Source organism: Limulus polyphemus, unplaced genomic scaffold (assembly GCF_000517525.1).
Source record: "Limulus polyphemus unplaced genomic scaffold, Limulus_polyphemus-2.1.2 Scaffold342, whole genome shotgun sequence".
Taxonomy (NCBI): Eukaryota; Metazoa; Arthropoda; class Merostomata; order Xiphosura; family Limulidae; genus Limulus; species Limulus polyphemus.
Window position 1 is genome coordinate 353277 of NW_013665952.1, and position 20595 is coordinate 373871.

The window sequence follows — 20595 nt, forward strand, 5'->3', positions numbered from 1 at the left end:
TTTCCAGGTGTATATATTGAAATACAGATGTCCAAACTAATATGTATATGGATTTGTACCAAATGTTTAATATTTTTCTTGTAAAACAGAAAATCAAAAGTTACTAAGTAACGAAAAAGGAAGTTTTTTGAAAGCAGACTGACAATGGAATTGCAATATTTCCCCCTTGACACAGAGATGAGCATTGTTTTACATGCCTGTTTGAATGAGTATAACAAAGCAAGACCTAAATTCTGATAAGCCCAGCCTTCCAACAATAAATATACAAGTAAGCTGCATGTTTATCGCCTTTTAAATAGCCTATTTTGTTTTAAGTGATTTCATTACAAATAATTTGAAACTTTTGTGTATGTATGTATGTATATATATATATATATATACATGTATAATGTGTGTGCAATTTTGATAAAAAAGTTAGCACAAAGGATCACTTATAAAGCATAATAGACCTAAAATAAGACCCAAAACTAGAGAGCTCTCAAATAGTTTACTATTCTTCTTTGTTGTCCTGAAGAAAATAGTCAACTATTCGAAATCACTTGAGTTTTGGGTCTTATTTTAAGTCTAATGTATGTGCATGTATGCATAGAAGACGTGTTAAGTAATTGCTTGTTCATTATACATAAAAAATCAGTACAGAATACTGTAATAAACATACAGAAATGAAATGAACATTGGGTGAACTAATATTAAATATTTAATTTTTACACAATTCTTGTTTTATGTATTTTTGAAAGTATACAAAAGAGGACTAAAAAGTTTTTATAAACAGATAAATCAATAAAAGGTGACAAAGTTTTAAAACAGAACAGTTAGTAACACATACCTGATTAATGTTGGAATCTGAAGTTCTTGAGTGTTGACGTTCTTCCTCCAAAAGTCTCTCCAATTCTTGGATCTTCATTCGTTCCTGTTCTGATTGTGTCTACAGAAGTTGGTGTTATTATAAAAGTGTCAATTCTCAATAAATGATCTACTTATTCGTTCAAACAAATCTGAATAATTTCCTTACTTTTTACTAACTCTAGCATAAACTGGAGAACAACAGATATTTTATGTTACCAATCACATCCCATTTATAGAGCTGATAATGGTACGATTTAGATACACTCTTGTATATATATGTTAAATTCCACTTCTCACAAACACATCTATTTAAAATGTAAGATGCATCACATATAACTATTTCTGTAAATATGGTCAATAAAAGATAAAAAGAACAGGTGATCAATCTATCTCTACCAGATGCATCTATGTATGTTATATTCAAGACCTGTTTTTGTTTTCTTGTCTTACATAGACATCATTTGTTAATTTTACAGCAATATTTTGAACAACAAATTATTTTTAGTATGGTGATTATGGTATTTTTTAACTTCATTTTTCAATGGCTTGAAACAGGTATAATTCATTTCAAGAGCATGGGTTAACAAATTACCAAGTCAACTTACTTCAAGATCAACCTTGTTTATGGCTTCTTCCTCTATCCTGAACTGTAAATCTTCAACTTTTCTGGAAAAATCACAGTAGTTGGTTAGCATTTCAAAGCAAAGTACTGTAAGAAACATTAAAAGGCATTTGCATCATCTTATATTTTATGTATTTCTTTGCTATGGAAGAAAGTACGACTCTAAAGAAACTTTTGTAAAAAATACTGCTCAGAACAAGCTATATTCAGTGCACAGTCATTATGCATTACATGTGCGGTTTTAAAAGAATTGTAATTATTATCACGGGTAATGTTCAACCATGTTGTTCTCAGCACAATTCTACACATCAGAATCTTCCACCCACCTTCGCTCATCCTCCAATTGACTTAATGTTTTCTTTTTTTCTAATTCAACTTTTTCAACAAGTTCTCGGAGCTGGATCAGAGTAGTTTCTGTTTTTTCCACGTACACTTGGTGTTCTTTTTGTAAAGTTGCCAACTTCCGTTCTGCCTGTAATGAAAAACATGAAGCACATCAAAACACAAATGGAACTTTGTAATGAATCTGGGAAGTTTAAACTTTCAAGTTTATTTTATATCAGTTAAAATAAAATTATGTTGGCTTAGTCAAGCAAACAAATGTACATTTATATGGAAGTACATGAGTTTATAATGATATGCAAGTAAATAAAATGAATTGTTTTAATTCTAATAAAAGAACCAAGAGTATCTGAACACTATATAAACAACTAAACAATCTTAAATCACAATAATACATAACTTTTTCATGCACAGAAGTGTTATGTGGAGATATAATTACAACTTTTTTAACAATTAAAGTTGCTCTTTTAAAATTTGCAATATATGGTTGAACCAACAAATATTCAGATAAAAATATCCATAAGTAATAAATAATATCAAGTTCTGTCCAACTTTATAAAATGCACTGCTAATATAATTCAAAAACACAGATCTAGATAATGAAAGTCTATCATCTGACTATGTTTGAGCAGAATCCAAGCAATAATATACAAGCTAGAATGCATTTAGATATTGAATTACTATTTTTCTAGCCTAAAGTTATACAAGGTTTATTTAAATAACTTGTATATTTTGTGCAAAGCTACTTGAGGGCTATCAGTGCTAGCTGTCCCTAAGTTAGAAGTGATAGACTATAGGGCAGACAGCTAGTCAATGCCAACCACTACCAATTCTTGGACTACTCTCATCAAATATTGGGATTGACCATCACATTATAACTCCTCCAAAGCTGGAAGGGTGAGCATGGTTGGGGATGCGATTAAAACCCATGGTGCAAGTCAAGCACACTAACCACCAGACCATATTCAGCAAATAAAGAAATTTGTGACATTCTGGTTTAAAGAAGTTCTGAAAAAGCATCCTTACCTCATCTACTTGACCAGCAGAACGGGCTACCTCTGCTCTTTCCAGATCCCTTTCCTGAAGCAGCTTCTCAATCTGATCTTCCTTTTCTTTTAAAGCCTCCTAAAAAGAATAAAATAACATGTTAAATTATTTTTGAAGAATGAAGCAAAGAAGTTGGGTAATGCAAGTGTTTACTACACATATGACTGACTGTACAATTTATATTCCACAGTCATTCATATGAATAACTTTAACATGCAAGGTTAAATATAAACAACAGTAACAAAGTTTAAAATACATTCTACAATATTAAATGCTTTTTCTTTTTTAAGTAAGTAGGCTTGATCAGTTTAATTATTCAAGTTAACTGAGTCACAGCAGATAGTTTATTATTTTAAAATTCTATTAGAATTTTTAGGATAGAATTTAACCAGAATACTTATTATTAATTAATTATGTTCTATCCTAAATATTCTGCATGAAATAACACAACAAAATAGAGAATGTTGCATAACATTTTTCTTCCAACTTTTTTTTCTTGGAATGGACAAGGTTTGGGTGTAGCAGCAATTGTAACAATTAATTGTCTTGGTTATAATAATAATATCTATAAGACAAGCTGGCCACCTTTCCCACGCACTCACATTAACAATTAAAAACTTTTAAAGAGAAAGTAACAAACTTAATAACATATAATGAGCTACAAGAACAATTTGTTACGTACAAAACTTTTGTTTATTTTTAACAGCTAATTTAGAAGTTTCAAATCTACAAAGAGTCTGGTTGTTCACAAGTTCAGAGTACTTTAAACACAAAGAGAAATTTCAAACATTTCAAGATACATGCTGAGCTCCTACCAACTTTATAATGTACGATGCTAACAGTTAACATATCCACTTGAGAACCTATTATCATATTAGTTACAAGTTTACTAGCTTTAGGACAAGAAAGATGAAAAGATATGTAAATGATCTTTCACCTTAAGCAAAACTAATATAATAAAGACATATAGATATGCTGCATTTTTCCGTCTCATGTCTTGCTCATAGTAGTGACTTTCAAGTAACATGCTGTATCACTGCTCTGCTGCTTTTTTTTTTTCAAAAGAAATTTGTTTGTTTTAGTCCAAAGATACTCATTGAGCTACTTGTGCTCTGTCCAACACAGGGAAACAAACCCCAAATTTTAGCATAGTAAGTCTGTAAAGTTACTGCTTATCCACCAGGGGACTTCAAGAGAAATAGCCTCCATTTCAATTGTGTTGTGATACACTACAGAAGTTCAATAAAACACACTGGAGTATATTAAGGAGAAAAAAACTTGCACAAGAATATGTCACATTTATTATTTTTTATTTTGAAAGGAAAATTGCATGTTCCAGCTATTTGTTTATTAGCTGTAAGCTTGTTTACAAAATAAAAATTAAACTAAGAAAGCATTTATTATTTAATCTTCTTCTATATAATAAGGAAACATATATTCAAATATAATGCTGTATACCATGATTAAGATTGAGTTCGTTTTTAAACATTTTATAAAAGAAGTTTTTTTTACTGTTCAAGCTTGAATCCTGACGGATGTACTCCACATATGTATACATTTCTTATAAAGGTCTGTATTTCTACAATTTGGGTCAGTATTCAAAGTCAGAAATGCTTACAACTTTCATTTATGCAAAGTCAAAATACTTAGGTTTTCCAATATTCTATTTTTTTCCATACATTATTAAAATAAAAATAATTATAATAAATGACATCCCTATTTAATGATGATTTTCCTTAACACTCACCTCCTATTATATAAAATCTCTACATCTATATGTGCTAACAAATAATTTTTTTCTGCAATTTTTGACTAGATATTTTATTTTTTAGATAAAATCATGAGAAAGACTAGTAAATGAGTATTTGTCTCTGCAGGAGATTTCCTGTAACTGTCTCCCTTCAAATTATAATGTTTTTTTTAATGTATATGTCATGTGTCAATAGTGATGATAAAAGAAGTGAACAGTTTTTGTATTTAACAATTAGAAAACCAAATATTATCCATATATATCTGAATGATCTGAGTAAAAGGTTTATTTTGTTAGACACTGATTATGTTTGTTTATTTTGTTTTAGAGCAAAGCCACATTGGGCTATCTGCTGTGTCCACCATGGGGAATCAAACCCAGGATTTTTTCATTGCACATTCATAAATTTACCACTGACCCACCATGGAAATTACCATTATGAGTAACTATTTCTGGTTAAAAGTTGAAAAACAATACTTGTCAACACACATATAACTTTAAAATACTTTATTACTCATATTTTGCACTTCAACAAAGATATGTTCACACCCTAAAGTAACATACTTGGTAAGAATTATATAAATACATGAATGCTAGTGTTATTAATATATGTGTCTTTGCTTTCTAAAATCCACTGTCATCTTTAAACGGGTCATCACATTAAAATGACTGTGTATTAGGTCTACTGACTCTCAGAAATTTGTATGAAAAAATATCCTTATTAATGTTGTTATATCACAATTATTGTAGTTTATATAACTATTCCAGAACTGTCCTAAACAATGCCTCAGTCTACTGTGAGAGTGAACAAGAAGTTCATAACAGTTGTTCTGAACCTTCTAATATAACATTCCATTATCATTTGTGGTTTGTAACTATGCCCTATGAAATAGCTAGTACAAAGATAAGTCACATCATAAATAATAGCTAGAAGAGGGAGATAAGTCATACCACAAACAATAGCTAGATGAAGGATAAGTCATATCATAAATAATAGATACAAGAGAGATACATCAATGCAAGGAAAGTAAATACCCACTCAACCAACAACAACAAAGTGGTATATTATATCTAACCACTTGCCAGGTTGTAGGTGATGTAAAAGTTATTAGATATTGAAACTGTATGTTATGTCAGAGCCATTCAGACAATGAATTAGCAGTTATATCATAACCATCATTTGACAAGATTGAGAATCATATCATAAAGATTAACGAAAAATTTATAACTTGTATCATATTTATTAGTTATATAAAATGTATCTATTATATCATTGTTATTACATATTAGTATCGCTTAAAAGTACAAGTATAACCATAGGCTAAACATACAGATATTTATGTTTATTTGTGTCAGGTAATCATTTATATCATAAGCTTGTGTATAGCATATGTCTGCAATTCTACTACGTGTCAATTAAACATTCATGTATAAATGATACGTCAGATAAATGTTCATAATTTTACTATGTGTTATGTAACCATTCAAATATTAATGACATTACAAATGTCTAACACATAGGGAGAAGGGCCCTCTCACTTTTTTTCAGTTACCATATATACACAATTATGAACAACTATATTAGACAAGTGTTCGTGTTTTTACTAGATGTTGGGTAGTTTTTATGTATTAATAACATGTAAGATAAAAGTTCATGTTTTTACTAGGTGTCAGGTAGTTTTTTATGTACTAATAACAAGTAAAATAAATGTTAATGTTTTACTAGGTGTTACGTAACCATTCATGTATTATGTAGTACTGATGTACCAGATGGATGTCCATATTTGAACTAGGTGTTACGTAACCATTCATGTATCGTGTAGTATTGATATGCTAGATGAATGTCCATGTTTGTACTAGGTGTTACGTAACCATTCATGTATCATGTAGTACTGATACGCTAGATGAATGTCCATGTTTGTACTAGGTGTTACGTAACCATTCATGTATCATGTAGTACTGATACGCTAGATGAATGTCCATGTTTTTACTAGGTGTTACGTAACCATTCATATATCATTTAGTACTTATGTATTAGATATTTGTTCATGCTTTTTTACAATGTGTCATGATGGTCATTTATGAGGTAATGATGCATTAGCTTGTAAAATGTAATTATGGGTAGGCAAATGGTCATTCTTACTGTAACAACTGGTCTGGTCAGTAATAATCTTACTTGAATTTCTTTTTAATCTCATGTTTTCTATGTGTAATCTGATCTGTATGTTTTTTCAAGTTTTAACATCTTGTGAGTAGAAAGTGTGTTATGTGTTACAATACTGATAAACACCACAGTGAGTCATACTAATCAGGAACCAGAGGCATTCTGCTCTTATGAAGTGGTCAGTCATAATATAACGATGCACACAAACAAGTTACTTAATAACATGTACAACAGCCAATACTAATCATGCAGGTATATTATAAATTTTATACATTCAAAATAAAATTCTGTCAGACAAGTGAATGAATACAATGCTATTAATGTTACAAAAAAGAATCTGATGAACAAATATTTCCACACACATATTGACATACTAATGAAGGCTTGTTTTTAATCAGTTCAAGATGCATCAACAATTTATATTTTTGTTTTTGTGAACAAAGCTGAATCATGCACGATTAAAGTAAAGAGAATGATAACAGCTTTAGTAAATGAATGGAAATGATATTTCACACACTCAAGTAATATGTAATGAGAGATCACTGGGCTTAAACACTGTATATTATTACATGAAATACATTATTTATGGTCAATTATGGTGTAATTTATCCAAAGCTACATTAAATCTGAAATGACTGATTTATTTTGACTTGAATTAATGTCAAACATAACATAAAAACTAAAGTTTGAGAAAAGTAAGAAATATAGGTTAGTAAACATGTTGAAATGCTAATTTCTAACCGCAAGTGCCTCCAGAACAAAAAGAAAAGCAAATTTTATGCTTTATGTCTATAGTGTTCCTACTCACAATATTCTTAAAAACTACAATGCAACCTAAATCCACATTTAGTAACAGAGTCCCACGTCAAATTTAGCTTAATTTAAAGAGAGTGAAAAACACTGATGATAAAATATTACTGAATTGAAATAATTAAACAGGAGAGCTTAAAACAAGAAAGATAAGAAATGTTTATATGATTTCAATTTATCTGATAGTTTCTACACTTATTAAATTTATAACTTTCATAGTAGCAAAAGATTTAGGAATTTATAAAACTTGATAAAGAAATGGGAATTCCATCATGTTTGGAATATTTCAGGATCCTCTAAAGTTATATATGCATACTTTTGAAGTTATTATAATGATAATTGATTATTTAAATTCCAGATTTATTTGTGCTAGGCACAGAAATATTTTAAAATCTTGAATTTATATGTTTTAAATTTTGAAATTTGAATCCATATGTCTCAAGCATGCTTCTAATAACAATTATTTTTGTTACATTTACATATCTAATTTTGTGATCTCCAAGAGTTTTTTGCCAACATACCTCTGCTAGTATATCACTAAAAGACATTTGATAATATAACATGGTGTTGCCAAAATAGCTACAAAAATCATGATGTGAATCTAATATGAGCACAATTGGTTTCATCAAGTATAAATAGAGAACAAATGAGGAATAAGAGCATATCCAAATTTATTAAAAATTTCATTTATGAATAGATAAATAAAAGAAGTAATATTCTTGTCCAGTTATTTCTTATATATACCTTTTTTAATTTTGATATTTCTGGAGACAAATTTTTCTTTGATCAAAGGTAATCTTGTATTGTTAACAACTATTATATTTATTCATAAAATCTTTGATGATTTGAGCACTTAATTTTGTATTCATCTGCCATGTAAGCAAGACATAATGCTTCATTCATAGTGGGCTATTACATTAGGATGATGTAAGCTATTCCTTAGTAAACCTAAACCAAAATAGCTTAATTAATCTTACATACTTATAGAAAGCATTCTGGTCAAACTTTCTCTATTTATAACTCACTTGTATAGATTGAAAATACTCACTGAGCATTTATATTTGATGTCATATAAAGGTCTGCTCCTAAGCAAACGCAAGTTTTCACAAGTAACGTGAAATACATTTGTTGTTTGCAAATATATTTTTTTTATTATAACTAATAAAGGAATATTTATAGATTTGTGAATGTATACATTGCAGATCACCTTTTAGATGTGTGTAGTTATAGTTAAAAAATTATAAAGAAATTTGTTGTTGTGAATTACATTCAAGCACTTCCAGTTTCCTTGTTTGTTTGTAAAATTATTATACTAGTATATTGTGATCATGCTTTCTGACACTAAAAGTTTCATATCTCACAAAAAGCCATTTTTATTACACAGAACCAAATTTTAAAAAGCAAATAAATACATATTTAATATTTATGCTATTCACCACAAGAACAGCTAAGGATTCAAGGAACATTTCTGTGCAAAAAGTAGTAGTGATTAAGCCTAATACAAGAAAAGAAGTTTTAATAGGCCAATCATAGTCCATCTCTGAAAATTGCAAGTATAAGAAAAATAGTTTTCTAAAATAAGTTACTCAGACTGGTCTTTCTTGCATGTTATGTTTTTAATGAGGCAAAATAATGCTCACGTCATGTTTGTATAAAAAAAAATTTCACTTATTTAAGTGCTTTTCTATGTTAGTGCTAACTGTCTTGTTTAAAAAATAGCTAATAAAAATAAACATCAGTCACTAATTAAAACTAGTAAAATTAATATATCTTTACTACTTTGTTTAAATGCAATTAATTATGAGTTTCAAAGTTTGTTCGTAACTACTACAGTTTCTAACTAAATGATCTCGTTCCAATATCTGTTTTTCTCTCATCATCTACTTCTTTAGAGAGGGCATAAACAGCCAACACCAGATGAGGTTTAGCACATAGGTGATTTTCAGAACCTGGTAAATAGAACCACCCTGAAAACATGCAAATGATTGAAAGTTACCAGATGATTTAACAACCAACATGTGTATATGTTACCAGAGTAACCTTTTAGTCAATAAAATAAATTGTGTCCTGCTTTAGAAACAAAATCACCATATAAAAACTTAAGAGATCTATTGTGCTAAGATCAGAATGTATTTCTATTCACTGCTCTCATGGTTATTATTTTCTTTATTTGTACTGGCCATCACTAAATCCAAATAAAACTTAAATTTGTCACACAATTATATTAAAGACTAAGAAGGAAATGCAAACTGAATTCTTTGTAAAAATAGAGATTTTCATGTTTAATTCAGAAAATATATATATATATATACAAAGCTGATCACATTCAAGTGTTTAGTCTACTAGAATCTTTCTTTTTTAATCTATATAACAGAATAATCTATTTGTCTAACATAATCTTACAAACAGATGTATAATATGGTATATGATACATGATACATTAAAAACTACCCCTGCATGCACTAAAAGACAGAATTTTATTTATAGTAATACTTTCTGACAATGAGGGAACAAGAAGGAAATAAACATGTTTACATTATTTTAGTGCCTCTAAATCTGTAGATTAGCTTTTTTTATATCTAATATTTTTACTGCATTTTGCAAATCATACAAAATGAATTTTAAAGACAATGTACTACTTGGATTTCAGTTGTTTAATCCAACGTTTTATTACTTGGAATCAACACAAGGACTACATGTTGGAAGTCAACTGAAATATTCACATTGCAACTTAAATTACATTTCAAGAATATGTTTTTCATATAACACTCTCCATAATGTTTTATTTTGATTCATAAAGCTTGTGACTGTTGTGTTATCAGTAACTTATGACCTCATCATAATTGCATGGAAAAGAAAAAACCTGTACATTCCACAGCATTTAATTTTTTATCATAAATATTTGTACGTACTTATTGGAAATTGTAATCATTGGCTTAATCAGTTTATTAATGGTGTACTAGAACGGTGTAATTTCCTGTAACTTCCAACATTTTTAAACCAAAAGAATTATTGATAGCAGGTATATTTTCAATATTTTCATAATAAAATTACTTATCTATAGGAAATGATAGAGGTTAAATTGTAATATGGTTTGTTACTTCCAGCTATTCACACTGTATAATGTAAAGCAACTTTACACAATTACATATCACGTCTGTGCTTGTTGTGTGTTTTTGTTAAAATAAGTTCATGATCTCAATAAGCTGAATACACATCTTCAGGTGAAAAAAAAAACGTTGAGCTATTGAGGTTTTCTGTGGTAGCTGTGTGTTTTTGTTAAAATAAGACTTCATACTCTCAGTAAGCTGAATACATGTCTTCAAGTGAAAAAACAACAACACTGGAATATCGAGGTTTTCTGTGGTAGTATGTAAGCTTTTGTTAAAATAAATAGTTTATAATCTCAGTAAGGTGAATACATATGTTTAGGTGAAAAAAATGCTCAAATATTAAGGTTTTAATACTTTAGATGACATGATGTGAATTATGATTAGTGTCTTTCATGTTGATTTGTCTTTGAAATACAAATTACACATACTGTACTGTGCAGCTCTGTAAAAAATGCACTTAGTTTACGAGAAAATGTGTTGGTAGTCAGAGACCTGTTCCCATTATTATTACTTATCTTGAATTTGTTAATGGTGAGCTATATTTATATAAAAGCCACTTTCTGTTCAGAATGCTCCATTTGTAGGTAATGCCCGACTCTCTGTTGGTAACGTTCATCTTAGCTCGGTGGTTTATCTGAAGTGGAAGTCTCAAGTTCAAATCCCAGTCGAGTGGGGATTTTTATAGCTTTTTTAATTATTAACTTATCATGTTTAGAGCAAGATATTACAATATTAGGAAAAATCAGAATACCATGAGGTATTTGAATTATTTGTTAACATTCAATTACAAAGACTGGGTGTCACAGTGGTCAACTATCATGTGTAAGTATCACATTTAAATCCCAGTCAAGTGGGGATTTTATGTTAATTTTTTTATTATTGTATTTCTTTTTTATGTATTTATCATTACATTTATTATCTATTTGAATATTCAGAAAAAATATTAATACAATTATAGATTAAATATGGGATAATGTCATATTTCACAATATACACCAATGAATGCATGCATCAAAAACAACTTAAATATATTTTATCCCAACAGATGGCACTACATATTCAACATCAAATTCTTTACCATCACAATATATAAATTGCAAGGTCAGATATTTGACTATGATGGAATATTTCTTGAAGAACCAGTTTTTTTATATAGTTCAATGACTTCAATCTATAAGGCTTTATGAAGAAGCAGATCTGAACATAAAATAAAAATATACATAAGTAAAAATTCTAATCAAAGACCACTTACAGGAGATGACCAAATACACACAAACAATGTTTTGGTGAAATAATAGAAAAAAAATCATAAATATTCCTTATAGATATACTGTTCCTAAAATATAATTAATTTATTTAGATTTAATTTTTAAATGAAAAATTATCCAGCATTTACCATTATATGATAGGCTTTCAGCTAGTAATCCATAACTGTAGTAACTGATTAATCATTAGATACAAAGGTATTAGAGATTTATTGGCAAAAACTGAATTACTATTTATTTATTTAATTATCACCAATAAAGGAAAATAATTCACAGTATGACAATAAACATTATTTAGCTGAATAACATTAAGGAACTAAATACTAACCTATATACCTAGCATGAAATTTTAATTTTGAGCTCCCCAAGAAATTTTGGCCCCATGATGATTTTGATTCATAAAAAAATTTTTCGTGTCAAAGGAGAAGCCTAAAAGTATGTTAATACTAATTTTTCACTTGGAGAAAAAAGAAACAAACTATACACAAACACATGTGTGTTTGAAATAATAATTATCAATACATATCATTAACCCTAGCAATCAGGTGGGATCTTTTTGGATTTAACTCACTTGTCATCATATGGATTTTCATGTCCAAGAAGGATATTCTGGTAGAAAAATGTTTAAGTTAATATTTGAGTTATTAAACCTTTTCTCATATAGCTCTATCCTTGGTAGATTCTACATGTTAGTTATCAGACGATTTTACTCATTCACATGTTTTTCATATATTCTGTCAACATTGACAACCACAAACATAGCTTAAGATGAGTAACTAGTTTATGGTAAATCAAATAGTGACTTTTGTTTTTTCAGGATGTTACATCTTTACACAATCATAAAAACAGCAGTGAGTATTAAGTACCAGGAATGCACTAGTGCATAAAGTATGGGATTAAAATATCACTAATGTTACAATAAATTGTTAGAATTAAAAATAGGAGACTACTTTCAGAACATAAACCTTCTATTGGATTTCTCTGATTAGGATTCTATTTCCTTTCCAAAGACTATTAATAATGAATTTTGAATATCAATTAATAACGTTTGTTTGTTTTAGAATTTCGTGCAAAGCTACACGAGGGCTACCTGTGCTAGCCGTCCCTAATTTAGCACTGTAAGACTAGGGGGAAGGCAGCTAGTCATCACCAACCACCGCCAACTCTTGGGCTACTCTTTTACCAATGAATAGTGGGATTGACCTTCACATTATAATGCCCCCACGGCTGAAAGGGCGAGCATGTTTCGTGTGACGGGGATTCGAACACGTGGCCCGTAGATTGCGAGTCGAGCTCCCTAACCACCTGGCCATGTCGGGCCAATTAATAATGAATCTTCCCCATATGGTTGATAATAATAATAATATGAAACAAAGATACAGAAGAACATGTGGCATTATTAATCAGGTTTTCTTATGTATAGAACAAGTGAACATAAACACCTTAACATAGATGGTATCAAACTGTTTCTAAAACGGAATAATTTGTTTGTTTTGAAAAGTTAACGGTGAATGTTGTACCATAATGACTTATCTGACAAAGTTATTATAAAAAAGCATATTTTTTTTACAAATCAAAATTTAGATTTGAAAAAATTGTAACATGAAGATTAAGAATTAGGTTTTAGTCATTAAAGACAAGGTTGGCTTTAGGTATTTTGCTTCTCTAGGCAATATTTTAAAGTGCCATCCCTGGTGAAACCCTTGCACCAAATTCAACGGTAAACATATATATAACATAACATGAACAAGATGTTGCACTAATAAACTTTTACTTTAGTAGGCCTATCTGAGTCTTATTTAGAAGAACTTAATTTGCTTGTCTTTTCTTTTTAGCTGCAAAGATGTAAAGTACTTAGTAGAAGCTTGTTATATATTTGACTTGATTACCTTACAGTGTCTGTGCCCATGAACACAGTTTCCAGGTCAATAAGGGACACGGAGAATGTAAAGTGACTGTAAAATAGATATTCCTATCGAAAGTAAAATTAATATAAAAATTTTTGCTAATGTATGCAGTTGCCTAGTAACCTTGTCTGTGAACTTAAAAAGATAAACTCGTAAGATATTTTTAAACTATAGATTTAGAGATGGTGTAATCAAGATGGACATTTAATTAACACTGATCTTTGAAAATTTATAAGATATTAAGATATGCTTTGACAAATTAATATACTTTTACATACATATTACCACCATGATCCTCATTTTCACCTCTATTTACACACAAGTACAATTTAACATGGTTAAAATTGTACAATTTATGTCATCCTCCAAAACAGGGTCCAGCTCTTTGTCTTGGAATTAAACAAATTATGTTATTAAAACTTCCTTCAAATGATGTCTCTGAAGCTTAATATCTAAAAAACAAACTCATTTGTATATTTATATTTATTGTGATATTTATTTCAAATGATAATTACTTAAAATGACAAGATTGTTTTTTTTTATTGACATCATAGTTGAGACAAATTTACATTACACCTTATGATCACTTTCTTTGAATTAATAAAGTAAAAGACCTACTATCAATGATTTTTCACCTTTCTCAGCTGATGTCTAAGTACTATTTAGTTTGTATATATTATTATGACTGCTCTCATTCTTCTAAGAAAAAAAGTATATTAATGGCATACAAAATGAACTATAACAGTTTCTGTACATGCTATAATCCTTTAAAAAGTTTTCAATATAAATAAAGCATTAATTAGTGAAGGTTATGAGCACTGTTATGCCTATTAAATAATTAATTTTGTATTTCTACTTGATTTAATAGTTCAACTTGAGGAAATAACTTCTCCCAAACCTCCATGACACCAGATAAGTCATATTGACTGACCTGGTAGGATAAGGGTTAAATTAAGTTAGAATTCAATAAGCAGCTTACCTGAAGGGTACTATTTGAAGCTGTGACATTTGTTGTAGAGGGATGTGAGGATTTCTGTAAGAAGTAAAGTAAAGCTTAATTTAGAAACCCATGTCAATGCAAATACCAAAAAACATAAAACTATCACATACCTAATGTAAGCTACATAAATTTATGTATAGACTGAGGCATACTATATATCATTCTATCAAAACTAACCTTGAGTTGCAGACAAAATATTTTGTTTGTGAGGGAGACATTTTCTATGTGATTTTTAATCACTGTCCAACATGTTGGTCTATAGTTTTTGTAGTTTTGATATACAACACACTCACCCCCTTCACTTTATTCTAGTTTATAAATATGTAATTCATACTAAATTTTATCCATATTGAATAACATTTAGGTGTTGCTCAAGATAGTTGAAATTTTACCATGTGACTTACATTATATCTGCATATTCCCAATATTCTAGAATAATTCTGGAAGGTTCTATATTATTCTGTACTATTTTAGCATATTATTAGGGAATATTTTAGTAGCACATTCTGGCATATTGTCACATATCTTGGAATATTCCAGCATACTCCAAAATATTCAAAATGTTCAAGGACATTCTATATATATATATATATAAATAATCCAAGCTGCCACTTTTTACTTCTGGAATATTCTGTATGACAAGACAGTAGGTTCTAGAATTTTGTTTAAGGATATATATATATATATAAGCACTTAAGCAGATTCTTGTGTATTATTTTAGTGTACATTGTATATATTAGCATATCATTACAAATAGGTATCGCAACAAGAAGTAAGACTACACTTTGGCTGCTTGGTTCAGAAGAAACTGAACAAACAGGAAGCAAATTATCTTCAAATAGGCAAGTGCTGTGTGTGTTTTTCTACCTTAACAAAATATTAAAGAAGATAGTTTGTGAAAGCTCAGAGATTGTGACCAAGGAGGCTGCAGGTTTATGGAACAAGGCTCAAATTCCAATTTGTCCCGAACTTCATGCCATTATGAAACTGAAGAAGCTTTTTAAAAAATGGGTAAAGCTAAAGAAAAATTCAAAAAGGAAAACTGAAACACACAGAAGGAAGGCATGGATGAACCTCCAAAGTGCATCCAGCTGAACATCAGGAAGTCAGGGGACATTTCATCACAATGGACATCTTCAGGTACCTCAAAATTCCATCCAGATTTCTGGATTATGACCCCGAGTCATGGGAGCTCAGAGAGGTTATAGGGAGGTACTACAGACAGTTCAACACTTGAATGTAGTAATGTTGAAAGGGATGTGGCCCTTATTGAGGAGTATAATGCCATCATAACAAAAAGAGAAGAATAGAAACAATTCCTCCTTCAAGTTGTGCAGGAACACAGAAAATGCTTTCCTAACAACAAAAACTGAAACAATAACAATGTAAAAGTGACTAACGCCCATTAAAATAATATAAAAATCATATAATTATACCATTGTATATGTAATAAAATAATAATATGCTCTAAACAAATAATTTACAATGCATAACAAATACGTTTTTATATCACACAATACATACACTACTAGGCCATTGTAGTCTAGAACTTCAACGTCAATGAGCAACCTCTAAATATGGTCCAAAATGAATGAAGTTTGATATTTAAAGTTTTCTTGTACATTGAAACACATGCATTCAGTTTAAAAACGTTTTTAATTAGGTATCAAACCATGTATTATAGATAAGGTTTCAGTTTGAAATGTGTTATTAAATTGGAACATGTTTTACATGTATTACAAAAAAAATGTATTTCAAGCTAAATTCTTACTTAGGCACAGAATTTTGAATTAATTAATAATAACTTCAGGTGTTTTTAATTACAGAAAATGAAACTTTCATTTTAGCTCCTTTCACATCTTATTATAGTGCTCAAAACTTTAAATGCATTATGCATTGAAGCTGTGAATCTACTACAACTGTTTCAACATATAAAATTCCATATTTGCAACATATGTGGATCTAACATTAGCTGACATTACATTACAGCAACAAGTATCTTTTAATTTATAAAAGGATGGCATTACTTAATTTGCCAAGAGAAAACTAATTTCAAATGTTAATACATATAACAAGCAAATTACATCAACTATGTGTCACCTCAACTACACTGTACTACAGTATGAAATATCTTTTAATATAAAACATTTTGTACACTCATTAAACAGAACATTCTGACAAAGTTCTGTTGTAATTTGTCTAAGAGATCAATTTATTAAGTTTCTTTATTTTGTGCAGACAGTAGCTCGTCAGTGTTAATAATGTGAGTCAAATTATAAAAGAAACAAATAGGGAAAATGCCAGGCTACAATAAATAAATTATGTTAATTCTAAGAAAAGTGAAGTCAAGTGAACAACAACAGTAGTTAACAAGTTTAATTCAGGTTACTCAATATAAATGTTGATCATTTTGTAAGCGGAAGAGATAGAAATCAATGTTACCTTGTTACATGTTAAGCTGTAATATTTCTTAGATCAGGTAGTAAACTCTGGCTTTGATATTATGAGTACAAACATAAAATGAGCATGAACCCAAACCTCAAAGGGAAAGGTGAATCTAAGTACGTTAATGCAGGGTCAGTACCTGGGAGGTAGTGAGTGATGTTACTCCAATCCTTACCCTGCCACCACGTGCAGCACTAGAAGTAGAACTAGTAGAACTGTTGATAGACTCGTGACTTTCTGATCGATGGTGGAGTGGTAGACCAGGCCCCGAAGAACGGCGAGTGACTCGAGCTGTACTAGAGCCCTTCCCTGCTTTGGCTACCTTGTGGATAGGTGCAAACAATCCATGTTTCATCTTACATTCAAAGTATCTTTGGGAGAAAAGAAAAACACTTGAGGAAAAAGTCTAGAAGCTAATATCAGTATATAATTTGTTTTAAACAGTCAGTAAATAAAGTTTTTCTTATTTAAATTTACAAAATTGTCAATTGGGACCAATTACTACCACATTATTAAGTTTCAGGTGCTGTGCAACAAATAATAACCACTAATTTCATCGAGTTAAAAAGTCAGTGTGAGCTTCATTCAAATTTTATTAAACTTGGGTGTATTCTGACTGAAGAGAAACCTCAATTAAGGTAAGAGATAGGAAGGATATGTTGTAAAATTAAAAAAACTAGATGGAAAGACTTAGCCTACCGATTTTCTGTACAAGTGAATTATTTGCTTTAACAAAAGGGAAACTAAACCTGGCTGATGTTGGCAAATTTATCTAGAGTATTTTATATCATATTATAGTACTGTTCAAATTTGGATTATTTAAATCATATTTTATTCAACTATGATACAGATCTACAATCTGTTATTGCCAGGTTACAAATATATCATGTATTACATGTTGATAATTTTCACACTTATTAGTCCACACAAGAAACATTAACCTGAAAAAACAGTTTTAAATTTTCTAGCCTAAAGCAGAACAAATCTGCAAGTCTATTAAATTCTAGTATCTATACCAGGTGCACAATGAATGTCTTATTTCAATTTGCATTTGAAGATTTTATATAATTAGGTTCTGTACTTAATAAATTCAACTGATTACATGTAAGTAGTAAAAGTAGGCCAGTTCATTCTATTTTGACTAAGAAAAAACACAGTTATAAACCCTTTACTGTTAAGCCCTCTTGTTTTAAAGTACATAAAAACTAGGTTATTAAAAAAATAGCATCAAGGAATTAGAAGCACTCCACATATGCTTAAAAATCTTGCATGTACATGATGTGTGAATGTTTACCATATGTCATTAAAATGTTTAAATTCCAATTTTTTTTAAGTTAATAAGATTGAATCAGATAAACTAATATTTCTTCACTGTACTCCAAAAAATAAAAAATGATATGAAAAGCTATAAATCTATGAAATCATTTTCACCGAGCAAACAAAAACGTATTTATTGTTTTTCCCCTTTTACTTAAGGAAAGTATATCTGACTGTTATTTATAGAAAAACATAATTATTAAATATGAAATATTCCACACAATTATATTCATTTCACAAAGATGGACATTTAAAACTGTGGTTAAAAATGAACAATTAAACTAATGGTTACATATTAATATTCTCTCAGTAATGTAGGATAATTTGTAACAAATTATTTATACTAAAAAATTCTATTTATGTAGACACCTTTTTCCAGCAACTGAGCCATCATTTTTTCCTTGAGGTTCATCCAGGTCAATTCCTGCCCACTGCCCTGGAGCAAACTCAGTGTTTCCAAGATAACACAGGGTGCCTGTCTTAACACCATCAGTAGTATTAACCAAAACCCGATCTCCAACTTTAACTAGACCTTCATCAGAAGCAGCATTATTGGTGACACCACAAGGTGTCATCCCTTCTTTTGCACTTCCTGGTGTCAGTGAACTTAGCAGTCTTGTTGTTGAGCCCATCATCTTTCCTTCCAAGGTCTTATCTGAATTTGTTTGCAAAGTGCCATTAGTAGGAGTGTTGGTAGAACTAATGGGAACACGTGAAAGTTTGTGAGGACGGGCAAAAACACCCTTGTTGGACTCACACTGAAAGTAACGAACTCCTCCAACAGATCCATCATTTTTTCCAAGAGGTTCATCTAAAACCACTCCAGCCCACTGCCCTGGTGCAAATTGAGTCCCTCCAAGAAACTGGATGCAACCATGTTTCGTACCATTCACCCACACTTTGTCTCCAACTTTGTAATTTTCACTACTCTGAGCCAGGGCATCAGTAGCATCTGCTGAATAAATTTTTTTAAAAGAAATTAATCAATCGATTTCAAAATACCTACACAGCAACAGAAGATGATACACATTACCAAAGAAAAGTTGCTTAAAATATAATACCAATTTCAAACTTTTCCAAAATTTAAAAATGGTTGCTTTGTTTACTTTGCAATCTTTAAAAAATTTAAGGCAGTCAATGGTTAAATTTCTGAAGTATAAATAATTTTTAAATCTTACTGATTTTACAAGTAAACTATAATTGGTTATTGTAAGATTTTAATAAACAAATTGCCATTTACTGCATTTTAGTTTTCAATTAAAAGGTGCACATTGTAATCACTTATCACAAAAACATTTATGGCTTCTAAATTGGCTGTTTTAACTATTCACTACTAGTACTTAGTGAATCTGCCCTTGGAAATACTTATTGCAGAAACATGGCTATGCTTTGTATTGCAAAATCTAAAACCTAGCCATGTGGGACTGCTCCCCACTTCTGGCAAAGAACTTAGATGAAGATGTCCTTAGAAGTTTGCAATTTTGGGATGTTTTGCAGAGAGTGAGCAAGAATGGGCCACAAATTTTGGTACGAATTCATATCTGTATCTAGCATTGCTAGGAGAGAGTGCTATAATGCCCTGACCTATGAGCCATTATTTTGACTTAGGCTGGATAAGCAGGAGCCCTATCTTGCATAAAAACACTGTCTTTCTGGTAACCTAGTCGCTAGCATAGAGAAATAGAAGACTTTACTCAAGAAAAATGATTTACTGAACAGCAGAAACCAGCCCTGTACATACCACCAGTTGCAACTGTCTAGTTGCCAAAATGGCATCCCACACCATAACAAAAATACTGCCTCATTTTGTCGTGGCTTGCACATGGTTCAACAGAAATTCCTGGTAGGATAGTCACCAAATCCAGTTAGTATGTCCAATGAATGAGAATTGTGAAAATATGGGCTTGATAAAAAATTCTGTCCCAAAAGACAGGACATACTGTTATAGTATATTGTTACGTATCTGC

General features: G+C 30.2%; 1 protein-coding gene across 11 annotated transcripts in view; it reads right to left on the minus strand.

Moving 5' to 3' along the window:
- The window catches only part of LOC106457533 (CAP-Gly domain-containing linker protein 1-like), a 122654-nt gene that overhangs the window by 45040 nt on the left and 57019 nt on the right, over positions 1–20595 (minus strand). For 8 of the 11 annotated variants that reach the window (XM_022383508.1, XM_022383512.1, XM_022383510.1 and 5 more), the window contains 7 exons: positions 18998–19583; positions 17451–17682; positions 14846–14899; positions 2837–2935; positions 1795–1940; positions 1452–1512; positions 827–925 (listed from right to left, as the gene is read on the minus strand). In XM_022383508.1, coding sequence (XP_022239216.1) covers positions 827–925; positions 1452–1512; positions 1795–1940; positions 2837–2935; positions 14846–14899; positions 17451–17682; positions 18998–19583 — 1277 coding nt within the window. The remainder of the gene's footprint in view (positions 1–826; positions 926–1451; positions 1513–1794; positions 1941–2836; positions 2936–14845; positions 14900–17450; positions 17683–18997; positions 19584–20595) is intronic. The other 3 variants (XM_022383509.1, XM_013916964.2, XM_022383511.1) reach the window with 2 other exon arrangements.